The 27302-nt window shown below is 38.7% G+C and overlaps 2 protein-coding genes across 15 annotated transcripts; one reads left to right on the forward strand and one right to left on the reverse strand.

Moving 5' to 3' along the window:
• Window positions 1-1951: 1951 nt before the first annotated feature.
• On the reverse strand, window positions 1952-8847 carry NPY5R (neuropeptide Y receptor Y5). Of its 5 annotated transcripts, none has more exons than XM_037015860.2 (4): window positions 8641-8847; window positions 6773-6812; window positions 6050-6182; window positions 1952-3556 (listed from the first exon to the last, which is right to left on the reverse strand). In XM_037015860.2, exons 3-4 carry the CDS (start codon window positions 6131-6133, stop codon window positions 2207-2209), a joined length of 1434 nt encoding a protein of 477 aa, XP_036871755.1. In that variant the 5' UTR covers window positions 6134-6182; window positions 6773-6812; window positions 8641-8847; the 3' UTR covers window positions 1952-2206. The 5 variants fall into 5 exon arrangements, with proteins under 5 accessions (XP_036871755.1, XP_017522881.1, XP_036871756.1 ...); XM_017667392.3 differs by lacking the exon at window positions 8641-8847 and adding an exon at window positions 7483-8186; XM_037015861.2 differs by lacking the exon at window positions 6050-6182 and having other exon boundaries at window positions 8641-8846.
• Window positions 8848-17842: 8995 nt separating this feature from the next.
• On the forward strand, window positions 17843-26457 carry NPY1R (neuropeptide Y receptor Y1). 10 transcript variants are annotated; one of them, XM_073232521.1, is made up of 6 exons: window positions 19012-19197; window positions 19562-19737; window positions 19830-19877; window positions 20021-20124; window positions 23784-24625; window positions 24736-26457. In XM_073232521.1, the coding sequence occupies exons 5-6, from the start codon at window positions 23930-23932 to the stop codon at window positions 25180-25182; spliced, it is 1143 nt and encodes a 380-aa protein (XP_073088622.1). In that variant the 5' UTR covers window positions 19012-19197; window positions 19562-19737; window positions 19830-19877; window positions 20021-20124; window positions 23784-23929; the 3' UTR covers window positions 25183-26457. The 10 variants fall into 10 exon arrangements, with proteins under 10 accessions (XP_073088620.1, XP_073088625.1, XP_036872440.1 ...); XM_073232519.1 differs by lacking the exon at window positions 19012-19197 and adding exons at window positions 17843-18471; window positions 18574-18674 and having other exon boundaries at window positions 19562-20124; XM_073232524.1 differs by lacking the exon at window positions 19012-19197 and adding exons at window positions 17843-18471; window positions 18574-18674 and having other exon boundaries at window positions 19596-20124.
• The last annotated feature ends 845 nt before the right edge of the window (window positions 26458-27302 follow it).

Here is a 27302-nt window from a genome sequence, read left to right on the forward strand (position 1 = left end):
AGCATGAAATATCTCCCGGATGTGTTTGTACTTGCCCTTATCAGTAAGTTTTTTCTCTGCTTAATCATTAAAATTAAACCTTGAAATTGATTACCCTAATGAAAGTGGAAATACCTGTTGTTTTTAAGAGATCAGTCTTCAGCCTAAGACTTTGTTTTTGGTCCTGGCTGAGACAACTGTCTTTACTCCAAGCATTGAAATGGGCAAAAGGTTTTAAATCACAAAAGCTTCCTTTTACAGAAACAAAGTGATATTCTGGGTATAGTTTTACTGTAAGCCATAGCACAGAGAAAAATGAAGGTATTATTAGTAGAGGACATCTCTTAGTTAAAAGGCAAAAAGAAGTGCAAGCCCTTAGAATAAAAAGGAAAGAAAAAGCTGAAGTGAACCAAGGTTTCTTCAGTTTTTCTATCTGCTTTCATATAGAGTTATGAAGCCACTCATATACACCAGATAGGTTAGAGGGAAGTTACAGCAGAGGGGCTTGTACCCAGTTTCATATTTGAAAATCTAGAAAGGGACTGAAAAGAGGAGGGTTTCTGTAGCAGCATAAGGGGGCGCTGACAGTGTGGCTCGGGCAGCTCACGTTTGGGCAGAGAAGGTCTTTCTAAGCCCATGTCTCAGATACTGGTGACCTATGTGAGAAGCAGAACTCCCCAAGTTCCTGTAGAGTTCTCAGTGATGAACTTAAAGTTCCCAGACTTCCCAGACTTGGCAGGGGCAGGACCCCACGGAGCAGATGGCCCAGGCTCAGAAAAATGGATGCGGCTGAGACTCAGAACCATCACACAGTGAAAGCTCACATCTGACAGTGTCAGCAGGGGTACGGGTTGTGGGGCTGGACTCTAAGGCCCTGACCTTGCTGGGAACAGACTACACCTTGTAGAGTACAGACAGAGGCTGGAGGCTTGTGTACCTGATCAGGTAAGATGACTACTCAGCTGGAGATCAACAGGAGCCAGCAGAGGGCACCGTGGGGACCAGAGCCATTTTCAGCTTCTCCTAAGGTTAGCCATGGTCTAGGGAAGGAAGGGGACTGAAAGAAGGACCTCAAAGATTTTGGACTTTCAACTGATTAAATAACTACCAGGGTTACCTATTATTTGTAAGATTAAGAAGTTTCTTGATTTGCTTTTTGTTTTTCCCTTATGAACAGGATTCAACACAGGGGATGGTTAAATGAGTCATAAGAACTGAAGAGAGCAATCCTATTTTGTACAGCAGAGCATCTGTGAAAATATTCCATTATTTTCAGGTATTTGGTTACTTAAAAAACTGGCTAAGAGAAACAAAAAGTTCCAGTTGAAGAAAATGACTCAATGTAGTAAGAGCACATGAAAACTCAGTACTGAAATAACAAAGTATATTAATCATTCTGTATCTTGGCCCAAAAATTAACCTTTTTTTCCCCCTATGGACACTTTAAGTATTCTTTAAAATTATTTAATACTTAAATATACAGATATCATTTATACTTCACATTTTAGAATACAAAAGATGTGTATAAAAACAATCTTTATTTGATAGTATTAATGTGGTGGTATAAGCCAGAAAAGATTTAAAATTTATTTTATCTGAGAAATTAATTGTGTATTCCTAGGACAGTGGGGACAAACTGACAATTTGACCAATTATCACTAATAAGAAATAAGCATTTTCCTGTAGGAGTTCCAAAACTCTACTTAATGCTTGGGATTATAATCATAACTTGGGCGTATATCTATTATTTAGTTACAATTTGCTGTGTATGATAAATATTTTCTGATTTTCACAAACTAAACATTAAGAAGCCTGAACAGTAGAAATGAAGATAAATAAATAATAGATATTCCTCAAATTTGAAATCAAATGTTCGTAAGGAAAAATCTTTTGCTTATTATTATTTTTAGTGAAAAATACTGAGTTAGGCACAACTTTATTTTAAACAAAAACTTACAATTTATTTGTTTGCAAGATGAAATGAAAGGCAATATAACTGTTTTTCAAGTGAAATTACAGGTTGTATTGACACTGACTTAATCAACTAAATGAATTCATCATATAACACATTAAAATTATCTTCCATATATTATGAATTGACACTCAAATCCAGAACTATAACATAAGTTAAATTCCATGTTAGTACAATTTATTATACATACATAGTTGTCATGAATATATTTTAGATGATCCCAAGATTTGTTCTTCCTTTAGTAAATATTGAGAATTATGACATATGAAGACAGTGTATAAGGGACATTAAGTCAGCTTTGATTCCATTATTAAGAAATCCATATAGAATTGGATTAAGACAACAAGACATCATACCTAACAAGTGACAAATGCAATATACCAACTTAAAATGCCTATTTGAAATAAGGTTGTCATTAAAGTCAGTCACCACATGGAACAAGTGCAGTGGCATCCAGCTAACAGCAAACACCAAAATCAGAATGGTCAGTCTGTAGAAAACGCTTCGAGATCTCTTTTTTAGTCTCATGATGGAACGGCTTACTCTCATTTCATGAACATCTGAGTTTTCTTCAGGTTTCATTTCAAAGCAGGTGGGGACCCCTGGTATCAACTTACTGGATGAGGATGGCTGACTTTTCACAGAGCCAAAGTTTTCTGGAAGTGTTCTCGAATGGCTCCCCTGAGGAGGTCTTGCTGGAGCAGGTAACACACATGCTGTTTTCTTGCTGTATCTTCTTCTGTGTTTTCTGATGAATGAATAGCTCCAATTATGGCTGTTGGAGACTTTCACATGAGGTCCATTCTTTTTGGACGGATGAAGAGTTAAGTTGATCATTTCATTTTCTTCTAGTTTGTTTTCTTTTTCGGACAATCCACAGCTTACACTCCTGCAGACACTAGTATGACTTACAGTTAGACAAACTAAGGGCAGAATATACTGAACTAACAATAGAGAGATAGTAAAAGCAATTCTGTATGAATCGGATGGCCATGACTCAACACATAGATACCTGCCACTCAGCAGCGCTGAGCCAAATGTCTCCTGGAGTTCCACAAGACTGTGAAACACTGGAAGGGGAGAACAAATTGCAAAACCTAGTGCCCAGACAGTAGCTATCAGGAAGTAGCCATGGTTTGCTGTTAAATTATTAGATATAGGATGCTTTATCATATGGTACCTGACAATGGCTATTGATATTAAAATTAAAGTTGAAACCAGAACTGACACACATTGAAGGAAAGGCATAATATGACACATAACTTTGCCAAACATCCATTGATCCAGCAAGACAGAAGTCAGTGTGAAAGGTGAGCAAAACAGTACAACCAAGATATCAGAGAAGGCCAGATTTCCTATGAGGAAGTTTACTGTAGTCTTTTGATTACGCTTTCTCATGACAGCTATTAAAATAAGTAAATTCCCCATAAAACCAAGAAGACTTACAAATGTATAGAGTCCAATCAGAAAATACTGCAAATCATCTACACTGCTTTTATAGTCATCCCAGACTGGGAAATCAGAATTCCAAGTGGCAACAGTATTGTTCTCTGTGGCAAGTGTCTTGTTATAATAATCCTCAAGTTCTAAATCCATGTTATAGTCCTGGCATGGAATGAAAAGACATTAGTTGGTAACTTGAAAGAAATTCCATGACTACTATAAATAAATCCACTGAAAGGGAAACTAAATTTCACAATGTACTCCCAATATCTTATTAATCTCCTAAGAAATTTCAGTGACGTCTTTACCTGCTTCCTAGTGTAGTTCAAATTTCAGCCTTAAAAGTGACAGTAGATAAAGTCTATCATCATGTATATGGTTAGTGTTAACTTGAGTTAAAATACCAGACCTTTTTTTTTAACTTATGTAGAAATAATGTAAGGGAAGGGAAAGGCAAATGTAGATAAGAGCTTCAATATAACTAATTTACAATAGCTTATTAATATCATTCTCTAGTCAAGGTACCTGATACATGGTAATGTCACATAATCTTACCTTAAAAAATTTCTTCCTTTTCTACTTGAGTCAAAGCCAAACTTGTCCTCAAGTATTTCTTGATCTACTCAATTGGATGTAATTCCCTCTTCAGAACCCTCACACTGTTCTGTTTGTAGTTGTTTAATCTACTTTATTTATTTTTAAGCAATGGAAAAGTACAAACTAACTCTTACTATGGTGTCTACCACAATACATGGCACCGTAACTTAACCATTGTGGTGTTAAATAAATGTTCATGGGGAAATAAAAAATTTAAATGAAAATATGGAATTCTAAATATGATCTAGTTCACACAGTGTTCAAATTTAAGCTTCTCAATGTAGAAACACTATCTAAGGACCTAGGTATATATAGTAGGTACTCAATAAATGTCAAGATGTACTTTGACTATGTGAACACAATGTTGGATGCTAAAATCATCTCACGTTTAGTTCTCAGTCTTTTGAGATGTACCAGATTATCACATATTAGGATAGCTACTGACCAGCAGTATGACGGTGCCCTTAAAAACAAAATTATCTGTTTATTTTTTAATTTAAAAATTGAAAATAGATTTCAGCTTGAGAAACATTGAATGAATTCATATTGCTAAGAAAAATAGTATATATAATTGAAAATCCTGTTCTGTACATACATTCATTGTAAATAACTTTAACTTCAGGTTATGTACAGTGAGTTTCAAATAGAATGATGTAGGCATCACTGTGCTATGAGAAAGCTTGAAAGTTTAAGTTTTTCACAGCTACAATTGATTTTATGTTGACTGAATGACTTTCTGGAAGCTAATTACATCCCTTTTAATTTAAAGATAAATTAATTCAGAAGCTCAAGATCTTATTCATTCATTCTAAACCCAAACCAACAATTTACACTGATGTCTCAAGTTAAAAAGGATAACTAGAATAAAAGTGACTCACATAGCCTATTGAATCATCTTACTCATCACATTACCAGTCAATGGTCTCCTGAAAATACCATGGATAGAGCTTCTAATCAACATAGCCTTGATTTGGCTGTCTGCCTCATTTCCTGAGATCCATGATCCCCTAGCTTCACAGAGCTTTTTCACGATCCTATTTATACTTAAGATATCTAAAGGCTCTTTGCCACTGTGATCCTGCTTAAAATTATTATTCTCTTGACCCACTTTCTTGAAACAATCCTTTTTTTGTTGTACATCTGTAGTTACTGACTGCCTTTTCTACTACCAACACAAAGATGACAGAGGAATTGGATAGCTGATTCTACAATGGCATCATGCATTCTTGGGACATATAATTATAGGATGATCCTTCCTTAGAGTAAAATATTAATGTCCAAAAATTTTAGAAGGAAGAGAAAATGCAGCACAATTTATAGTAACAGAAACAATGTAGTTTTGAGTCTAAAATTCAGATTGCCTTATATGTAGGTGGTCAGTCCTCTCAATTAGTTTCTTAATGGAGATAAGAGAAAATGTCTCAATTCTTTGTATGTTGTACATGTGGATACTAAGTAAATATTTGTTACTAATAACTTTGGGAAAATAGAGTAATTTCCCCAGCTTAAAAATAACAGAAATGAGTCACCCCGGGAATATGGACAAATTCAGGACAGAGCTTTTGTGTATGTATGTAAATATATGTATGTGTTTGTCTACATACACATTCATACATTGGAATCAGTGAAATTGAACAAGTTTTCAAATGACCCCAAATGAAATGAGGATATACCTAGACAATTGTGATGGCATAGCACTTGAAAATTTTAAATTATTTTCAATGATGAAGTTATCACCTAAGCAACATAAAGCTAAAATAGCAGAAAACATTTACAATACACATTTTTATTATAATGGAAGTATCAGACCGTACAATTTGTTGCTAAAACTTTTCTATTATAATATATGCACGTATAACTCATTAAATTATAAAAACCACCACCTTGTTAGCAAGCATATGAAGGAAATGTTATTCTAAGTATTTATTGGACACAAGAAAAACTTAGGGCCACACTTTCCCTCTCTAAGATACATCAATTTATATGTGATTTTAAAGGGGAAGTTCCTCAATAATGAAAGCTGAGAAAGGTGAGTTGGTCCTGCCTTTATTCACTTACCTGGCATTCACTAACATCTGTTATGCTAGGTGCTCCGCCAGGCTTTCGCAGCATAGTTATTGCGAATATAAGGAAATATTCCATGAGGGATTAATTTAAGATTACAGAGTGAGTAATTACAGACTGCAGGTGCCTGAGAAACAAAAGGCCCTAAATAAGTGATGAAGGAATGAATGACTTTCAGTGATGCATTTTTTTCACTACAGCATAAACACTTGCACTGTTGCTGAACATAATGGCTACTTATTTGTACCTATTGATAGACAAATTATCATTGTTTCTTATGTTTTTGTCTTTCCTAATATCCATTCAATATTCGTTTATTCATATTATCTTGGTGTGACTACGTAGTCAGTCTTTTCCTGCTTTCCCTCTAGCCCCAGTGCACATCACCTACACATAACATATACACACCCAACACCTAATATCGTGTTCTGCACTAAATGAGCATTCCGTGAATCTTTGTGCCAATGAGAGACTTCTCACAACTAAATTAGAGATAATACAAGTGGTGGCAGGGATGGAATGATAAATTGTTTCTTTAACAGTACCTCCTTATAGCCAGGGGATATTTTAAAAGTCAGAAATTTTCTCCAATAAAACTTAATCTTCTGCTTTTAAAACTGAAAATCTAAGGTAGAGGAACTACTTTAAAATGCAAGCAAATAATAATAATAATAATAATAATAATAATAATCCCACACAAAGATTTCTTATACTTACCACTTCACTTCCTTTTTCCTGAAAAGCACAAGATGCAAACCTACAATGGAAATGTAAATCTGTTTAATATAATTATCTGGTTTTCAACAAATGTTATAATGAATGCTGTACAATTCTATGCAACATAATTTTTTAACATAATGAAATTAATGTTATATATGAACTTTTCCTCATCTCAGATTACTAGAGGAATTATGAAATATAACCAAAGAGAGAATGTTTTGAAAATGAAATAACTTAAATGACATGTGATATTGACAGTGTGAAACCTTTGTTGTGCCGTGCCATGAGATTTAGCTCTTCTCTTCTATATCTAGTTTTATCCCCCACCATCAGAATTCCCAGGCTGAAACATCAAACTGCTAGAGTAAAAGATGAAAAAAACAAAAGCTCTTCATCAACCCGTGGTGACTTTAAAAAATCAATTTATCTTTGTAAAGACATATTGTAATTTTTAATAAAAATTGGGCTATATCTGACACCAAGACAAAGTCTTATGAATAGACTTTATGTAAAGTAGAATGTTCTTAAAAAGCAACTCAAAGGATACTAAAACACTAAGCTTATACATTTGAATAAGGTTTCTTTATTAGGGTAATTTCCTGCCTAATGAAAATGCACATCTCACAAAGAACGTCAATCACACGAAGAAAAAAAAACTGTATCTGCAATTTTTTCCCCTCCAGCAATGATAAAATATTAACTATTACCTATTTTGCTATGATCCTAGAACAATGGTGAAATTCCATGTTCTCAAGTATTCCCATGATTTATTCTTAAAGCAAGAATGTGGCAAAATTTGAGTTGGAAAGATAAATACAGCTCTGCTCAGCTGACAAACACGCAGGCACGCGCCACCTTCTCAATTCTAACAGCAGAGTTCCTCTTCCCTTAGAAATCTGAATTCAAAATTGTATTCCGGCTGCAAAATTCTGCGGAGAGCGCCTTAGGCCATTTCCAGGGTCTACTGGCAAAGTCTTTTGGCTTCGATCCAACACGAGGGTTCAGTTCATTTAAAGATGAGCTAAAGGTCTGTGAACTTCCTCGGGTTCTGGGGCCCGAGGCGCACGGGTGCACCACCTCACGAGGCGCCGCGCGGCCCGGCGGCGGCCCGGGGCGCAGGCGGCTGCGGGTGTCCGGCAGCGCGGCCCCCGCGGGCTGCGGTCCCCCGGCGTCGGACGCCAGCTGCCCCGGAGCGCGCCGCTCGCCGCCGCCCCCGCGCGACCCCGGCCGCCCTCCTCCGGTCGGCGGGCGCGCTGCCCCGGTGAGTACCTGCCCCGCGAAGAGTCCCCCCTGGCGCCGTCCCCGCTCGCCTTGGATCTCCGACCGCCGGCTCCGCCGCCAGGCCCGCCCCGCAGCCGCGCCGCTGAGGCTCCCCACTGCGCCCCTCGGGGGAGGGGGGCCCGGACCCGGCGTCGGCGGGGGTGAGCGCCGAGCAGCGGGGCTTTAGAGGCGCCTCGGGAGCACGTGACCGCGCCCGGGACCCCGGGGACCCTGTCCGGGCCGCGCGTCCGCAGCCGCCGTATCAGCCGCGGCGCAAGCATCCCGCGCCCACCCCGCCGAGTGGGGTCCCCGGGGAGACGCCGCACCCGGGGAGACGCCGCACGCCCGCCGGCGCCCCGTGCCTCCGCCTCCGCCTCCCGGTCACGGCCGAGGTCACCGGACCTGCGGGAAGATTTTTGCCGGTTCTGCCCCAGCCGGGTGAAGGGGACTCGGAGTCATCTTTGAGCTGGTTTGGGGGTGGGGTGGGGTATCTCTGAGAGTTTAGGCTCTTGAGAAAAAGCTTAAAGGCCCCAGATTTATCTGTCCAGGAAAATAAAAATTAAAACAAAAAACAAAAAAAAACGAAACTCCGCTTTTTCTCGCACCTTTTTGGAGTGACGGAGGGAGAAGTCTAGGCAGAAAGGTTGCCTTGAACGTGCTGGGGATCCAGAAGAGTCTGCAGTGATGCACCGCAGAGAACAGAGCAAGGCATAACAAACCCACAACCAGAAAAGAGGAGGGGGTAAAGGAGTTGTCATAGGTTAGAAACAAGACCAACCGCTCCCCCCATCCCCCCACACAAAACTTGTCCTCCGTTTGTTCTCAACGTGATTTCCATCCCCAATGTTCCCAAATCTCTATGACACTTTTTGCCTTATTTTTGGTTCGTCATTACTTGGCAAGTACTTTAGGCTTCTCTGGTGTTTTTGTGTGTGTATGTGTGTGAGAGACAGAGAGCAATGAATACGTAGATATTGGGGAGAGGTCCATATGCGTTTGACTATAGCAGTGCAGGAGAAACGTTATAATTTTTATACACAATAAAACTGACAAGGGCTATGTGACAGTCGCAGAATCATGTGTCTGGTAATGAATGCAATCCTGTGGAGCTGGCAGTCTAAACTGCACAGGACTGTGTCCCTTGGGAGCCACTTGTAGATCTAATTTTTGAGGGCAGCAAATGCTGTTACCCCAGAAATTACAAAAATTATTGCGCACCTTTTCTGCTGAATTTCAGCATTTGATTCCCAGGGATCTGTGTAGATTGTAATTGTACCAGCCAGTGAATCATGCAAGAGCTTTTACGTACCTCAAGTAAATCCACTTCTTAAGTCATTCTTTTCTGTTTCATTTCTGGAATACTAGTATAGACTCCCCCAAAGCTTAACACAACAGGCAGTCTGAGCAGGCTCATAGGATCCTACAGTGGGTTAGGGGAGGGATGGGAGTGTCAAGAAGGGGTGACTGGTGAGAAGAAGCTGGGTTCTTAGACTTTCTCAAGTCCTACATCTGTTAATGTACAGTTAATGTACTACACATTGCCACATAAATTTCTATCCTTCCTCCCCTTGCACAGCTGTAGTACATCAAATACACACTGGCTTTAAAACAACTTACAAATGAACCCCATTGCGGCTTTCTTCCAATAAACTAGTCAATGCTATAAGCTTTTGTATATTAAAAATACAAGATGAATTTTATTTTTTTTCCACAATTTTTTTTCTTTTGACAACACAAACCTTTAGGCTGAAGTCATTGTTGTTATTAGAGTAATAATTAAAGGTCAACATGTCATAGAGGTGAAGATTTTGATTGACCCACCATTTCCCTTCCCGCTACGCATACAAACATGAAAGCCTCAAAAAGAGTCAGAATTTCTTCTTTAAATACTATGTACATTCGATACACATGGAGTGAACACATGACAAAGGACCCCTTTTTCGAAGAAATTCTCAATTTCACAATTCCAACAATATGCTACGTAAAGAAGATATGAAGATAAGTGTACTTTTATCTTTACACTTCCCAAAAGGGATTCAAGACTAATCATCATCACTCTTTGTAGAACATAATAGAGTAATTTTCTTTCTATTTCGCGGAGTAACATTCGAAGAAGGGGAGAACTACCTTTGAGAACAGAAATAGTATTTGCTCACTTCTGCTCTATGTATTTTTCCTACTCACTAGTTATAAAATGTTCATTTGGGAAATTAAGTCGAATTTTATGTGTGTTATAAAATTAAAGTGGCTATTTCTCAGTTCTCATGGTTCTTTATCAATTATGAAAGACTGTGTATTTGTAAAGGTGAAAGTTAAAGTGGGTCACGTTGGACTCCTAAGACAAATAATTGAAATATACTCTTCAAACAATGTCTAGGGTAACATTTCTCTGAGGAACATATCTGTTGTTCTGGTCAAAGTTGTTAACTGCATTTTAATAACAGCTAACATTTGTGAAGGACAGATACTAAAGTGCTTTGATAAAATCTCAAATGATATGTGATTTTAATATATTAATTCTAGGAAGAGTGGGCATAAATAAACTACAGAAAATAGTATTATTTTATTTGATCCATTTTTTTCTGTGAGGATTTCTTGTTATATTTATTCAGAATAAACATTTCTTTATCTATTGTTTCTATCATGATAAATTTAAATCCCTCATTCCTAGAAGATGTGGAAAGGGTGATTTCTGCACATTATCAATAATATTATTGATATTATAATTGATATTATAATCAGCTCATTACTGGGCTGATTTCTTTGGAATAGTAATAGTTTGCCATATAATCAATATATAGGACCTAAAACAAGGACCTAACTTAAAGTTGCAAAATACGTGCAATTTTTTTAAAGGAACAAAACAGGTAACCCTAAGTATTGTGTGCATAGAATCATTTTACCAGACAATTCAGTGATAATTTTGAGGTCCTAATGGGGCACCGTAAACATTTCATTGCTTTCTTCTGGCAAGTGCTGTGCTACCTAAGCAAAACTTTATCTTTCATTTTGATTCCCTAATGATTATTAAATCATTAAATATAAGCTAATTTTCCATGCTAAAAATGCATACACATATGTGTGAAACACAGGTATATAGTTGTACGATCACATATCACATACATATTTGTATAATGGACGCTTGTCAAACACCTGGACTGCAGCCAGGTTTTATCACAGATTAATGGTGTGGCTTTAGACAAAGTCCTTGCTTGCTTTTGTCTTCACTCTCTTTGTCTGTGAAATGAAATGTTCTGAATGACAGATGTGGAGCCTCCTTTGAACTCTGAGTATCTGTGGCTCGATGCTGCTAACCAGTACACATTACAGACATGTATGTGGGAAAATAACCTTTTTGAATCTTCAGAAAAGTTTGGTGATCATAGAAATTGTTTGTCTCCCTTCCATAGTAGAGAAAAAAAAAAGCAAGAAAGAAATACTGCTTCTCATTATTACTGGCATATTCTCTTCCCCGCAGCTATAATAATTATATAATCATAATCGATTCATTCTTTTTAAAAGTTGTGGGTATTGTATATATCAACAAGCCTTTTTTATCTAATTATATTAGTTTTAAAATTTCAGCACAAAATATGAAAGACAAGATGAATTCCTTTGAGACATAATATTCTGTCATGTAAATACATATACAGGCCATATAGTCTCTCCCTTGTAGATCAAGAATCCCCACAAAAAGTGGTGGTGTTTATAAGTATCCCCTACTTTTTAAAAACAAATTTCCATTTCTTAGCTAACTCTTCATGGTTAATATTTTAAATCTAGTTATAAGTCTAAATATAGATTTACTATATTTAAGTGGATATGAAAGAGAAACAGTTTATTTTTTAGGGGGGATATATTGGTTTGTTTTGAATAGTCTTTAAAAAGAATGTTTGGAGAACTGTTCAAAGCATAAACCCAGAATCAAAAGTTGACATGGTTGAATAATATGCTGTTCAGCAGTGCATTTGTTACCATATTCTTATGTTTACATGTAATTCAGTTTTTAAAAGTATATTATTTGGCAAGTAGAAAAAGATATGAGAAATCTCTCTACTAGACATTATATGTATTTTCAAAAGCAGTAGGGTTTACTATTCAAACTTACACCTAGTGGGAAAAGCAGAATCAATGCATAAGAAAATCCAGAAATGTAAGAAGAATCATTAAGAAGAGTATAGTAGTAAGCATTTATATGTGTAAAATGTAGATGTGTATATCTCTTAGGTATATGTATAAAAGTAGCAAACTCCACCATAGCTAAAATGCCAAAGACATTTTAAGTTTGAGATGAAAAAATGAACAAAATATTTAAGTTTGAACTCATGAACAAATGGGCTCAATTAGTGTTTATAATTTATGTAATCCTACCCTATTCCTTATTCTTTGATCCTTCATCAGAACTTTTTCAGTATCTTATGTTATGCCAGATATCATTCCAGGCTCTAAGTTTAAAGAGGTTAAAAAAAGTAGTCACTGTGTTCCAGGGATTACAGAGTAGTTGTAGATCTGTGCAAGTAAATAATTAATTGCAATATAGTGTGATAAATTCTGTGTTAGAAATAAACCTAAGGTGCAGCAAGGATATAAATAAGGCATATTCAGCTTATAGGGGGATTTGGAGAAATGGAGAGACGTAAGAGAGGGCTTCGTAGTTGAGAAGATACTTAACTGAAATTTGAGGAATTGGTGAGAGTTAAGCCAGCAGTTGGAGAGGATGGACAGGTGAGAAGTGCGGAAATAGCTTGAAGGTGAAAGAGTGTATCATGCAGAAAAGTGCAAATAGTTCAGTATGACTGAAGTATGTGGGAAGTGGGAGAGGAGGATACTGAAATGTTGGTTAAAAAGGTCATAGCACTTTATTTTACTTGGACAATCTGGAAAGCAAGCACTGGTGGCAGAGACCATTTAGTTCAAGAAATAGTAAAGCTTGATGTGAAAGAACACATGTGAGAGGTATTCAGGGGGTAAAATCAATGGGATTCTGTGAACAGGTGGATTTGAGAGTGTGAGAGAGAGAAGTACTGGCGACAATTCTTAGATTCTGGCTTGAAAGATAGAGATGATGACATTGGCTGAGAAGCACATTTGCCAAAGAAACCTGAGAGGGATCTGTAGATTTAGGGTCATGAGCAAACAAGCATGGAATTGATAGCAGGTCTTATTATGCATAAAGAGTGAAAAGAAGAAGATTAAGAATGAGATCTCTTATAAATTTGGGGGTTTCAAGGTCGATCAGTGAAGAGACAGAACCACAAAAGACAGTACAGAACAAGCTGTTTTTGGGTGGTGTTGGACAGCTTTGCAAAGCAGGAGCAGACTCTCCCAGCAGGAGACCTTCCAGAGACAATGAAGGAGGCTAATGCCCAGCAGGAGGATGGGACACGGACACTCTGGGGAGAAGAGGAAAACAGAGAGGGGCTTAGTGTCTAGGTGACATCCCTTAGCAGCGCGGTGGGAGACTTGGTTCAGAGGGCCGCAAGGGGCAGAGCAGTTTGGTGTCTTTCGTGGTTATAGGATTTGTTTTGTCGTGAACAGATGAGTGTAGTTTCCCAGTATGTAAAATAGGTAGGTTCTAACTGGCTAAAAACATCTTTCTTTGCACTACATTTAAAGCAATTTGAGTTTGGTGCTGTCTGGCTTTAGGGAGACAGTCCTGGCCTGCTGTGAGGAAGTACACAATATGGGCTCCGTTTGAGGCTAATGAACAGGTCACATCTCTAGCCCGCTTACTTGACAAGATCATAGGAAGAGAATCACCTCAGAAGTAGATGGAGACAGCAGATCCTTGGGGAGAAGACTGAGGAACAGCCAGTAGGAAAAGTGAAAAAATCCTGCGCATAGGGTTAGCGAAGTCACGGGAAAAGAAGAGTCTGGGAGGACAGGATGATAAGAGGGTCAAATGCAACATGAAGAATGAATAAATAAAATCTGAACTGTATCTACCAGCTTTGGTCATTGGTGTCCTGGGCAGAAACATTTCAGTTGGACCATATTTGAGGAGCAAATGAAGGACAGTAAATGTACCTTATTCTTAGAGAAGCCACAGGGTCAGAGGAAAGAGCCAGAGAAGTTGTAAATGGGTGAGGGAGTTGCAGTGAGAAAGTAAACAGTTTTGTTTTCATCTTTTAGTGCTGAGCCAAGAAAACAGAATTAATAAATAAGCAGGTGTTAGGTTATGGTTGTATAACAAACTTCCCCAACCTCAGTGGAGTGAAACAAGACCTGGCTCTGGGATTCTGCTCTAGGATTGCGGGGGGAGAGCACAGTGGCAATGGCTTGCGTCTGTCACATGGTGTCTAGGGGTAGCTGGGAAATCTCAGTGCGCCAGGGTGACTCAAAGCCCGGAGGCTGCGACAGCTGGGCTGGTGGATCCCCTGCCAAAATGAGAGGGAAATCAAAGTTAAGAAGTAAATATCCTATGGTTTTTACTCACTCAGAAGGAAGGAGGAGTCCATTGAGACTGAGGGTAGGAGGAAGGAGCCAGGAAAGAGGGGTGACAACTTGAGGTATCTTCTAAGAGGAGAGGAATTGGCAGTCACCCAAGCTCAAGAATATCTGGGTAATATTTAAGGTTCAGCTCAGATTCTGATTTTGTAGTTGCAAAACTGGGAAAGTCAGATTTGAGCAGCTGAGTTTTCACCTACATGCTATGCTAGCAGAGAGTGGCATCTAGGCAATTTCCTGGGTTGAGAAGAGTCAGATTATGCCACAGCCCATCCTTGGATTTTTATCCTCTTTCTAAATTTATGTCTGGGGGAAAAATAACAGCTAGAGCTCTAACAACAGAATGAAGAAAAGATACTTACCTAAGCAAAGTCATACCTGGGAACAATTCATACCACCTCTGTGCAGGTTTGTGCTATTATGTAGATGGACATAAGGAATCCTTCTCCTATCTTTGGAAAAAATTGCCTTATCTCTGAGATATGAAATAGCTTTATGTCATAGGGCCAAGTCTGATCTACTGATGTTGGCTGCCTGGAGTGCTGCATTGTGAAGAGGTCTGATGCCAAGCTGAGCTTTCAGGGGAGGGGCGCAATGCACAGTCAGAGACGGTTGTCACAGGTGATGGAATGTTCAGAGGCAGCGTTCATATTTGCTCTTCTCACCATGTATTGCTACTCTATCTCTTTGAGAGGAAATATGAAAGGAATAGTAATAATTATAGATAAAAGCAGTAATAGTAACAATGGCAGAGCTCTTTTCATTATACTATACAATAAATACATAATGTCACACTTCAGTGAAATAACATCACACTTCTGTGAATGTCTCCAGAGCACCTGACAAGGTGAGATCAGCAGGAAAATGTTTGAATATTTTCTAAATGATTTTAAGATCCTAGTCTTCTAGAGTCTCATTCTGACAATTGTTAACACGAAAGCTCTAAAGCTGTAGCTTATGCAACCAAAGAAGAACGTTCTTGAAGTACACTCCCATTTCAAATCAAGAACAAATTCATAAATATTTTGGCATCCTCTATACAAGGAAGGTGACTGAATTGTTTTTCTATATATTTGTATGCTAACATTTTAACTTGTCAGTTCTTCCTGCTAGGTAATTATCTTATCTCAAAAGGACAAGTGCTTGTATTGACTATTTGATTATACTAACCAATTTTGTCAAAAATCTTTACCTATGCTCTATTTCATTGTTTCTAAGTGTGGAATTTTTAAAACATTTTAGTATTGTAAATATGAGATTTACTTACAGTGTTTATATGTCATTGCTTTACTGGAAGTATTTTTTCTTTCTTGGTGATCCGTAAAATAACATTGCAGCTTATATTCTGTGGCATCATAGATTCAAAGAAATGCAGTAGGTAAGTCACAGAAAGAGGGAAAAACTGATGCCTTATTAATTCATAGAATATGAACTGATTCACTGACATGTTTCATAGTAAGTTCTACTCCAGTGGAATTTTCCCCTCATCAATATCATGTACATTCTAGTTTTCACATATAGTGTTAACTTCAATATTTACCTGAATGATAATTTAATATCATTTTCCTTTATCAAGGCATTTTAGGGATTATAGCCCTTGGGGCAGAAATTCATCAGGAGACCAATAAAGTAATTACAGTGGGTAAATTCTAGTAGCAAATGTAATAGCACACTTTTATCTAGAGAGTTATTGAATCATGAAATTTAAAGGTCTAGACCATTAAGCTGTTGCATTTTTTAGATGACATAACTAAGACCTACAGAGATTTAATGAGTAAATCCTATCCCTCTGCCTAAATAATAGAGCAAGCCTGTTGCCCAAAAGAACATGAGAAGAGTTCACTAATTTAATTTTCCTCATCATGGTTTATAGATCAGACTGTTAGGAAATTTCAGGAGGAAATATATGAAAATGCAAAAAATTCTCCCTAGCAAAGGCTGGGTTTTTGTCTAGTTTGAATCTCAAATAAGAAAGTATACAACTGTCTGTTCACATAAAGATCACTTGTGAAACAGAAGTGATCTTTACTCAGCACATATCTTTAACACATCTTTTGAGGAATTTAGATTACTCTTTAGCACATCTCTTCTGAGGAACTCAGATTACTCTTTATTTCAAATCTTCCATAAGATTACATTAGAAGATCTTCTGTTGTATTTGGTTGTTATACTATGCTAAATTTTCTATTTTGGAAAGAGTACTTAGTAAATGATATTCCTAGAGATTTATACAATTTTGCTGTTGTAAAGCATTTCAAAACTTGCCTTTATACCACAAAATTTGACATAGGAAAAAGTCTTTATGACGAATTGGTTTTTGATATTAATATTTTAAGTGTACAGCTTTATAAATTTGCCTTAGGAGAGTACTTTATAAAAATAAGATGACAAAATGGAATGGTCCCAGTAGTTCAGGCATTCCTGTAGACATGTCTTTGTTAGCATTCTTGGGAAATACAGAAAGAAAAGTACCTAATGAGTCCAAATTATATTCTCAAATCCAAAACATTTGCTGTTATAGCAAAAATATTTACATAAAAGTATATTCTTCATAAAGAAATAATTTCATTTATAATTATTGCAGCAGGCTAAAAATAGCCAGTTTGATGATTGAAACATTGAGGCAAACTTCTCAGAACGTGATTTAAGGGAATGGAGTAGACAGAGGGTATTTAGAAACCTAAGTGAGTTACTGCTTTTAAAAGAATTGCAATTCCTAAATTATGCCTCATGTTTTCATCCTTGGTTAAAAAAAGGAAAACATGTATGCCATTTTACTCTGTTAAACCATTAGTGGGATTTTTTTTTTAGGGTTTGCTCATATCTATTAGTGTATTTATTACATGACCATGACATTTTAATTCTTGATCATAATTTCTTTCCAACTAAATAAAAATATATCCAATAACAATTTAGTAAGCTTTCCTGGAAAAAAATCCAGAGGTTGTGTACATCAGTATCTACATAAATAAATGAGGTAGGGCTTATATCGAGCTTTAAATAGGGTTTATTCAGCCTAACAACCAGAAGAAAAAAAAAGACACTTTTAACATTGTAAAGTTCAGGCAATTCCATTTGTCTTGGAATTTTGTCTTGTTTTTAGTTTGAAGACAGGATGCAATCATAGTTGTTTCGTAGTGAAACCTTTATGCATACTTAGAAATAAAGTGTCCTATATCTTTATTAGGAAGACTGTTTATTTTCTGGCAGTTTGATTTTGGAAAAGTTTTATTCATTTACACCAGTTAGTAATTTGTTTGTGTGTGTGAGAGCAGAGAGAGAGAGAGAGAGAGAAAGAGAATCACACAACTTTGACTTTTCAAAGTAGAATTGAACTACATACAACATCGAAGATCGTGTGTCCGTAATGAGCCTGAATCACTGGTACCAAGGTGGTTTTGCCACTATTAATGTACTGGGGACTTTCCATTCCATTCTTCACAATGTTCAGTGCAGGAGCAGTTTAAGCACGGAGGAAATAGCATTGACTCTTTTTGACCACCAGGGAAATTCCGTTCATTGTGCTCCCCTGAGAAAAGCAGCTATGCGCTGGGAACAAGTCAGACAAGGCGTATCTCACCCGGAACTCGCTACTTTTACTTTTTTAAAGTCTGCTCTTTGTTCACTTTTAAAATGAGAGGAAAAACTTCTCGGCACTGGTGTGAGAAATATTTGAACGCCACAAAAAGAAAGCAAGAAAAATAACTAGTGGCACTGCTGCGGTGAATTCCACGCTCCCTTTTCGCGTCCCTAATCCCCCAGCTGGTGTGAGCGCGGCCACGAGATGGCACTGGGCTGCGAACAAAAGCGAACCGAGGCCGGGCTTTCGAACCGCGGTGCAACTGCCCTGCCCTCCGGAGTCAGGGCCGGGCGGGGATGAACGCGACCGCTCCGCGGCGCGCGCGCGTCTAACAGTGCAGACGTGTGTAACTGCTTTTCTCTGCGGAATTCCCGGCAGCGCACTCCGCGGGAAACAGCCAGGGCGAGGGGTCCGTGGGGGGCGGGGGGCGGCCTCGGGGCGCCGTCACGTGACCCGGGACGAGGTGGAGTTCGGCTTTAAGGGGCGTCTCCCTGTCTTCACCGATCTTCAGGACTGCAGCGGCGAAATGCCGGCGCATCTTTTTCCCTCCCTGCCCGTTCCACGACCACCCTTCCCGCTTTGACAGGGCGAGCAAGGCGGACCCCACAGAGGGTAAGTTTCAAGTTCACTTCTTTTCAGGGACTTTGGAGAGACCCCTCATCGCTGGGGCGAAGGGTGGGCGGAGAGGCAGCACGCGAGGGCCGGGGTGGGCGTGGGCCCAGCACCCGGACGGCTCGGACGCCCTCCTGCCCGTGGCGCGGGGCGCACGCCGCAGCCCGGAGTCCGCGGCACCCGCGCGCGCTGCTCCCGGGGCGCAGGCGGCCCGTCCCCGCCGCGCTCGCGGTCGGCACCTCTCGGGAGCGGCTGGAGCCCCCGCCGGGCGCTGCGCGGGAGCTTTCGCGGCGGGCCGGGCGGCGGGGATGCCTGGGGAAGCGGGAGCCCGCGGGGAGCGCAGGGGCGCGGCCGGAGTGGCCCCCGCGCCCTCGCCGTGCGCCGCCACGCCAGATGGACCGCCAGCCCTGCGCTCCGCATTCCGAGTTTGATCCGAGCTCTTCAGCCCCCGTTGGAGCAATGCTGGTGGGGCCCGGCTGGGTTAGCAGACGGCGCGGGGGCCGAGGTGGTGTGGACCGCAGAGGCGAGTGCTTTAAGGATTTCGGGCCACAGAGAGCTGTTGGAGTTTGGGGTCTGCTTGGGTTTTGAGTATTTTCTGTTTGTCAGTCTCTCATCATCACGGGTAGAGACGTTCCGTGATAGATGGTGGCAAACGTGTGTGGGGGGTGGGGGGGGTAGAGGGGGTGAATCAGGAATGAGGGAAATTTGGGGCATTTCGCCTAGTATACAGTATCAGAAAGAGAGTGGTGCCTAAGCCTGCCGACAGGAATTTTGATTTAACACATTCAGTTTGGTCCTTTAGTAAGTCCTGTAACGCAGGAAAAAACTAGGGGAGGGGAAAGGGGCAGAGTGTGTCTTGACAGTTTTATCTTTCCTTTTTTCCCCAGAGCTCAGATTTGCGTGCTTACCTGGATCCGGTAGGAACGTGTAACTTGCTAGGTGGCACAGAGGCAGGGGAAAGTGCAGAGCTTGCCTGTCTCTGCCTGGGCAGAAACAAAGAAACAGCAGCTGACAGTTCCCCCACTCTGAGCTGCTTCCCCGGTGAAGGAAGAGCCAGCAGAAGGTATCTGGCTCAGTTACCCGCCCATGACTAAAGCCTGAGTGCTTTTCGGTGGGTGACTACTGCTTTATTATTCTGTGCTTACTGTTTTAAAGCTGTCTGTTGAACAAGCCCTTCCCAGAGAAAAAGGAACAGACAATTATGTAAGTCATGTAGATAAATGAACAGTAATTTTGGGAGTCTGTATGTAACAAGGCTGGCATTTCTTTTATAAAACAAGTGAGGTGAACATCCAAAAATTCATCTGTATTTTCAGCAGGTTATGACCAGAAAGCTATATTTTCAGGTAGCAGCACCACTAAGAACAGCTAGCAGTGAAAGGCCAGCATTCTACTTGGAAAGGAGAAGGAAACTGCCCTTTGGGAGCGAGACGTTTTGCCAACTGCTGATGTACGTAGTGTCTCTGTTTTGTCTCTAAATGCACATGGCAGCTCTGTTGAGCTTTAACAAACTTTGATTTTTGCCATATCTTTGTTGCACACCTTATTTTAGAAATATACGTTGGAATAGTAAATATCAAATTATTTTCTTTTGTGAAGAGAATTTATGTAAATTATTTTTTTCTTAGTGTTATTTCCTGACAATTGTTTTTATTGACATTATAATGAAGTAAGCCCAAAATACACATTTTATCCAATACAGAACTGTTTTACCAAACGCGAATGACTACCAAACATACACTTAAGCAAAGGAGGCTTGCAATCGCTTTCTAAACATAAAGTTTGCATTTTCTGTATAGCTAAGTTAACTTCTCCTTAGGAGGAAGACTGTTCCTCACAGGGCATGTCAATCAAATGTAAATTCAAAGGTATCAAGAGTAGAATTTTAGTGTATTTAACTAAATTCAAACTCATCTGCAAGAAAGCTGTCTTTGTAGCCCATACATTTTAATAATATAATGAATGTTTGCATTAATTCCCATGTGTAGTGAATTTTTGTCAAAGTAAGTCAGTAATGTAAAATGTCTGTTTTTTTCCTTTTCATGGTTGACACCTCTGTCTGCATCTCTGTTCTCTCGCATCTGGCTTGTTGGACTAGCCTCTTAATGAATCTCTTGCTTCTTTTCCTAAGTCTGCTGAAAACAGCCGCTAGAGTAATAATTTTACAACAAGCCATATAACTTCACACCTTGACCAAGACTCTCCAGTGACTTCCCATCCTTCCCAGAGACGTCAGTGACTGTCCTGCAGACTGCCTGCACAGCCTGCTCCTCCTCTGCTCACCTTTACCAGTGAATTTTCTACTAATCTCTCCCTGATTTATTACACTTCTTCTTGTATTTACACCCCAGATACACTCCAGCCTTAAGGATTTTATGTTCGTTCTTTCCACATGAGATGCCATCCCTGAGAGATCTACATGGCTTCTTCATTCTCCACTGTCAGGTCTTTGATCACATGCCATCTTCTCAGGCAGGCAGGGTCTTCCCTACCACCCAGGGATAAACTGCAGCGCCCAAAAATCCCAGTTCCCCCTCCTTGCTTAAAGTTTCTCCATAGCACTTGTTTACCAGTTTAGTTTTTCTTATCTTTCTCTGCCCTCAAAACTAGAAATGCTATGGGAAAGTCACTGCTGTCTCCACTACAGCCATGCCTGACACAAAATAAATGTCCAATAAATACTTATTGGATGAATGAATTTTCTTCTAAAAAGTTCCTTTTTTTTAACACAAAGTAGAACATTTTTCCCTATATACATGATCTAATTACACGACTGTTGTAACTAGTGCCTATTTTGCCTGTAAAAGTGCTATGATAGAGTTCAGCAATCGATGTTAAGATTAACTCACACAAGAATATACTGTTCTAACCATGCATCTACTATTTCAGTCAACACATTTTTATTCTAAACCCAGTATTTGCAAAGTACTATGAGGTATACCAGTACGTACATTAAGGAGGTTATATTATAATAAAAGGGGCCAGCTAAGGATTCATGGGACTAAATGGGTGCTTTGAAAGATGGGTAGAATTTGGACTGACGATGAGACAGAACATTAAGCAAGAGGCATGGCAGAGGCAAAGATGCAGAAGCTTGAAAGCGAAGGGGGCCTTGCTGTAAAGAGACTGGTGGCCTGAACAGAGTATTCACAATGGGGTCACTAGAACAAGGAATACAAAGGCAAAGGGTAGCATAATGTAGAGGTCTTCAAGTTATCCAGACTGAGGAATGTACTCAGTAGTCCAGACCTCGTGTCCTATACTGAGTACTTACCTGGTGGTTCATGGTGACAGGGAGCCCTGAGAAGTCGGAAGATAAAAGAGGACACACTTTCCTATCATGCTTGTTTTACTCTCATTAATAAAGAAAAACTCACAATTAACTGATACAGAATGTTAAATATCTTGATAGCAACCTGAATATGAAGTATGATGCAAAATTTTCTTGAATTCTTAATTGAAAATTTTCCAAAGAAATGTTAGCCTGTTCCTTGCTTCTTCAGTGTTTGTTCTCAGATATTGAGAGACACAGATTATCCTCCCTGCCTTTGGTATTCTTGAGAAAAAAGTGTGACTAACTGGGTAAGAGTAGAGGTCATTACAGATTGTCGCACAGAGGTGTGGAGAGCCACATTTCTAATAGTATTTACACTTGAAATCATTCCACTCCCATTCCTAGTCTTAATACTTCAATTCACACTAAGTGTTAGCAACCTTTACTTTTATTCTTCTTCAGTTTCACAAAGCCAAGTTGTGGTTTTATAATAAAGAACACTCCATATGCTAGAAAGCAAAAGCACTCAAGGAAAGGTTCCTTAGAGGCACCACTTAGGAGGCAAATGCATTTTTTGTTCATTAAGTTTCTTATCTCCCTTTCAATGAAAGTAAGTCTACATGATTTTCCTTATTGTTCCCATATAAAAAGAAATAAATGCAACTCCCCTTCTTGAAACAGGCACAATCGCCTGATAATTAACATAAGAAAACCCATCTATATGAATAATCTAGGGAAAATAAGATTTTTTTAAAAAACATTTTTAATCTCTACAAGACTAGTGTCTGTGATTTGTCTTGGTAAGGAAAGAGTATGTCACAAAATGCTGTGAAAGATCAAAATTACAACTAAAATTCAGATCCCTACATTTTATTTGTATATGATTTAGTGGGGAGGGAGGATATTTACATGAATAAAACTTTAGAAATCTTTTGAAAGTGTCCAACATATTAATACAATCATACAATCTTAAAGTTAGAAAGGACTTCAGAGTTACCCAGTTGAATCTCCTAACAAACGTTTGTGTATGCAGCATTTGCTAGTTTTGCAGGCAGTTCATTCCATTTGATTAAACTTTTGTTCCTCATAATGATGTGAAATTTGATTTAACATATGCTGTAATACATTTCACTTGGTCCTCCTTCTAACTTGTGGAGTTAGACATATATTCTAAGCTCAGTTCCCCATGCCATATGACACCATTCAAATATGAGAAGACACCTATACCATTCCTATTAAGTCTTTTCTCAATTAAGCATCTGTTAAGTCTTCCTGGGTTAAGCGTTTTCTGTCCCTCATATGACTAAGTTTTTCGATGTTTCACTACATTGATCATGTCCTTTGGAATATACTTGTACTAAATAATGTCTGTCTTAAGCAGCAGCTCAGTGTATGGTGGAGCTATTATTACAACTTAACGGATTCTTTCATTTCTGTAGTAAAAGAGAGAATTAGGTAAATTTTTCTTTGTTTCATATCTTTTTCTTATATTTTAATCTGTGCGTTAAGTTTTTTGTTATACATGACAGTGTACAGTATTTATAAATGTGCTTATAGTAGCTTATATAAGACTTTGGGTATGAGATTTACACATGCCTTACTAATTTCAAACCACTACTTCTTGCTGAAATTCAATGTGTTAACAAGTCCAATTAAAACTATTATGAGATTGTTTTCAAAATGTTTACACTTTCTGCTGTTTTAAAAAGATGTTTATACAGATTACATTTTGTTGTCTATATTGGTGTCTTCATTGTAAGCACTGGAATGAGTCAGAATTCATTTTGATGCCTTCAATAAAATTAGTAATGCAATTGGTCATTTTCTCATTACAGATTGTTCAGTTGAAGAGAATGAAGAATTCAGAATAATTTTGATAAATGGATTCCAATATGGAGAATAAGATGAATGTTTGACCTGTTTTGAAAAAAATATATTGTCTATTTGTCTAAAGTAATCTAAAACAACCAAACCAATCAAAATGAATTCAACATTGTTTTCCCAGGTTGAAAATCATTCTATCTTCTGTAATTTTTCAGAGAACTCTCAGTTTTTTGCTTTTGAAAATGATGATTGTCATCTGCCCTTGGCCATGATATTTACATTAGCTCTTGCTTATGGGGCCGTGATAATTCTTGGGGTCTCTGGGAACCTGGCCTTGATTGTAATCATCCTGAAACAAAAGGAGATGAGAAACGTCACCAACATCCTGATCGTGAACCTTTCCTTCTCGGACTTGCTCGTTGCCATCATGTGTCTCCCCTTCACGTTTGTCTACACGCTGATGGACCACTGGGTTTTTGGTGAGGCGATGTGCAAGTTGAATCCTTTCGTGCAATGTGTTTCAGTCACCGTGTCCATCTTCTCTCTGGTTCTCATTGCTGTGGAACGACATCAGCTGATCATCAACCCAAGAGGGTGGAGACCCAGCAACAGACATGCTTACGTGGGCATTGCTGTCATTTGGGTCCTTGCTGTGGTTTCTTCTCTGCCCTTCCTGATCTATCAGGTATTGACTGATGAGCCATTCCAAAATGTAACACTTGACGCATTCAAGGACAAATACGTGTGCTTTGACAAATTTCCATCAGACTCTCATCGGTTGTCTTACACCACTCTCCTCTTGGTACTGCAGTATTTTGGCCCACTCTGTTTTATATTCATCTGCTACTTCAAGGTAAGAAAACCTTTCACCCTTACCATTTCCATTTTTACCTGCTTTCCACTGAAGTCCTTCTTAAATGTATGGTTCTATTTGAACTCACTGTTGTTTTTTTTTCTCTATAGATATATATACGCTTAAAAAGGAGAAACAACATGATGGACAAGATGAGAGATAATAAGTACAGGTCCAGTGAAACCAAAAGAATCAACGTCATGCTGCTGTCCATCGTGGCGGCGTTTGCAGTCTGCTGGCTGCCCCTTACCATCTTTAACACTGTGTTTGATTGGAATCATCAGATCATTGCTACGTGCAATCATAATCTGTTATTCCTGCTCTGCCACCTAACAGCAATGATATCCACCTGTGTCAACCCCATATTTTATGGATTCCTGAACAAAAACTTTCAGAGAGATTTGCAGTTCTTCTTCAACTTTTGTGATTTCCGATCTCGGGATGATGACTATGAGACAATAGCCATGTCTACCATGCACACAGATGTTTCTAAGACTTCTTTGAAGCAAGCAAGCCCAGTGGCATTTAAAAAAATCGATGATAATGAAAAAATCTGACACTGCTGTCGCATGTGGTCCCAGACAACATCTGTCATAAACAAGCACAATATGCTTTCGTGACCTGTCCTCCCAAGGAAGGGGGTTGAAGTCATTTAAGAAAGACCAAGAGTTTCTTGTCTTGCTTTTTACTGCTTTTGTTGTAGCTTCCATAATTACATTTGAAACAAAATATATGGGCTTTGGAATCTTCTGGCCGTAGTTTTGACCAGACATCCTTGAAGTGCTTTTTTGTAAACTTATGCATATGCTATAAAGGCTTTTATATGGCATTTATTGGAATGAAATTTCTTTCAAGTATTGCTGTTAACTGACTTTAGAAGCACTGCACCTGACCCGGGTTGGGCCATTGTGATTAGACTAGATCATCAGTAGACTGGGCAGTCCTGATGTGATGACAGGCATTGTTTCTGTCTGTTACAGAGGCGACAGCAGGTGAAAGCTGCTCTCAGAATGTGGAGCTGAGGGTGTCTGTGTCCTGCATACCTAGAGTGTGAAGTCTTTCAGGGGTATTTTGCATATTTTTTAAAATTTTAAGACAGGATTTAATTTGTTCCTAATTGGTTATCACAAGATACAAATGCATTTAAAAAATACTTCTCAGCTGTGAGTATCATGGGGAATTGGGCCATCCACAAGTATTAAGTGGGAATTCTGTTCCCTAACTTCAAAACTACCTGACAACCAAAAGATTTCAGAGTAGTTTAATAAGTAAATTAGTATTGCTGCAAATAGTTGAATTATATTCATTTGAATGGGTGGTCCAGAGGTTTTCCATTCTTCACAGACTGTTCAGTGTTTGCCAAGCTTTCTAGCATAAGTACATGTAATTCAAAGGGCATTTCCAGCTTACAGTGTATAAAAACACATTGTGTATTTTCCATCGGTGCCTATATAGTAACTCATTTTCAACCTTCAATGTCCATCTCTCAAAGAAGGACACCAAGGTACAATCTTAAAAGAATGTTTACCCTGAGGAGTGGGGATAAATACCTGAAAACTGGGAACACTTCATTTAGCCCAAGTAAACTTGTATAAACAGTATGCCTTGTGGAGTCTTATAAATAATGCATTATATAGTGTATGGAGCACTTATGTCATGCTAATATACTTAATTTCATGTATCCTGTAATCATGATTGAGCCTCAGAATCATTTGGAGAAAAGATATTTTAAAGAACAAGACAATCTTTGATGTATTATACAAAGTATTAAATGTGCTTGATTTTGGAAGGACATTTTCTTTATTAAAATTGGTTTTGCTTTTTCTGAGTAACCTTTTTGTCTCCTGCCTCACTTTTTTTTGGTCCCATGTTTTCCTTTCCATCACAGACAGACAGCCCCCTGTATCTATTTGCTAATGAAACATTTTTCACACTGCGTGGCATAACTACCGATACCCCAGCCTCCCTTTCTTGCTTCTTGAAACTTCTTAAAGGCAGAGACTGTTTTACATGACTCTGTTCCCAATGTATTTGTCACAGTGCCAAGTACTTAGAAGTTTTAAAAAGTACATTTCTAAAACAAGTAAGTAATGACAAAATTCTCTTCCTTCCCACTTACAATCATAGTTGACTTCACATCCTAAAGTATTTTTGGATTCCTCCTCCTAAGTTCATCTTTACCAAGGAGATATTTTCTTTATATTTTGTTACTTTCCTTTCTGAATTAAGCAAAAAAGACATGTTAGATTTTATAGATTTGCGTAATTAGTCTTGAAAGTCAAACAAATATCAAACTTTTACATGTTAATATGAATTCAAATTACAGCCTAAGAATGACTTTCAGCTAACTGAACAACAAAAATTCTAAAACCAACTTTTAATGTGTTTTGGAAAATACCATCATCCTTACTCAAACCTGGAATTTTAAACTATCGAATGTTATTTGACTTCAGGGAACTAACGGAAAATTCTTCTTTCTCTCCCTAGGTGCTATGGAAACAAATTGCTACCTGAGAACACCCTTACTAGGTAGGAGCTTTTTTGTCAGCACATTTGCTGAGATGCCATTTCTAGGATTCTCATTCAGCTATATAGGCTGCTGATACCTTAGCTTTAAATAAACAACTGAATATGAAATCCTTTTGTTCAAAGATGTTGATGAACTAATAGTAAAGTC

This window comes from Manis javanica, chromosome 3 (genome assembly GCF_040802235.1).
Source record: "Manis javanica isolate MJ-LG chromosome 3, MJ_LKY, whole genome shotgun sequence".
In the NCBI taxonomy this organism is placed as follows: Eukaryota; Metazoa; Chordata; class Mammalia; order Pholidota; family Manidae; genus Manis; species Manis javanica.

What these genes read in the sequence shown, in the direction of transcription:
- NPY5R (XM_037015859.2), bottom strand. Translation starts at nt 8,316, where the DNA reads ATGCTTGCGCCGCGGCTGATACGGCGGCTGCGGACGCGCGGCCCGGAC. An exon ending in GGGGACTCTTCGCGGGGCAG is followed by an intron (nt 6,813 to 8,044) that starts GTACTCACCGGG and finishes TTTCCATTGTAG; the next exon opens with GTTTGCATCTTGTGCTTTTC. An exon ending in AGGAAAAAGGAAGTGAAGTG is followed by an intron (nt 3,557 to 6,772) that starts GTAAGTATAAGA and finishes ATTCCATGCCAG; the next exon opens with GACTATAACATGGATTTAGA.
- NPY1R (XM_073232519.1), top strand. Translation starts at nt 23,930, where the DNA reads ATGAATTCAACATTGTTTTCCCAGGTTGAAAATCATTCTATCTTCTGT. An exon ending in TATTCATCTGCTACTTCAAG is followed by an intron (nt 24,626 to 24,735) that starts GTAAGAAAACCT and finishes TTTTCTCTATAG; the next exon opens with ATATATATACGCTTAAAAAG.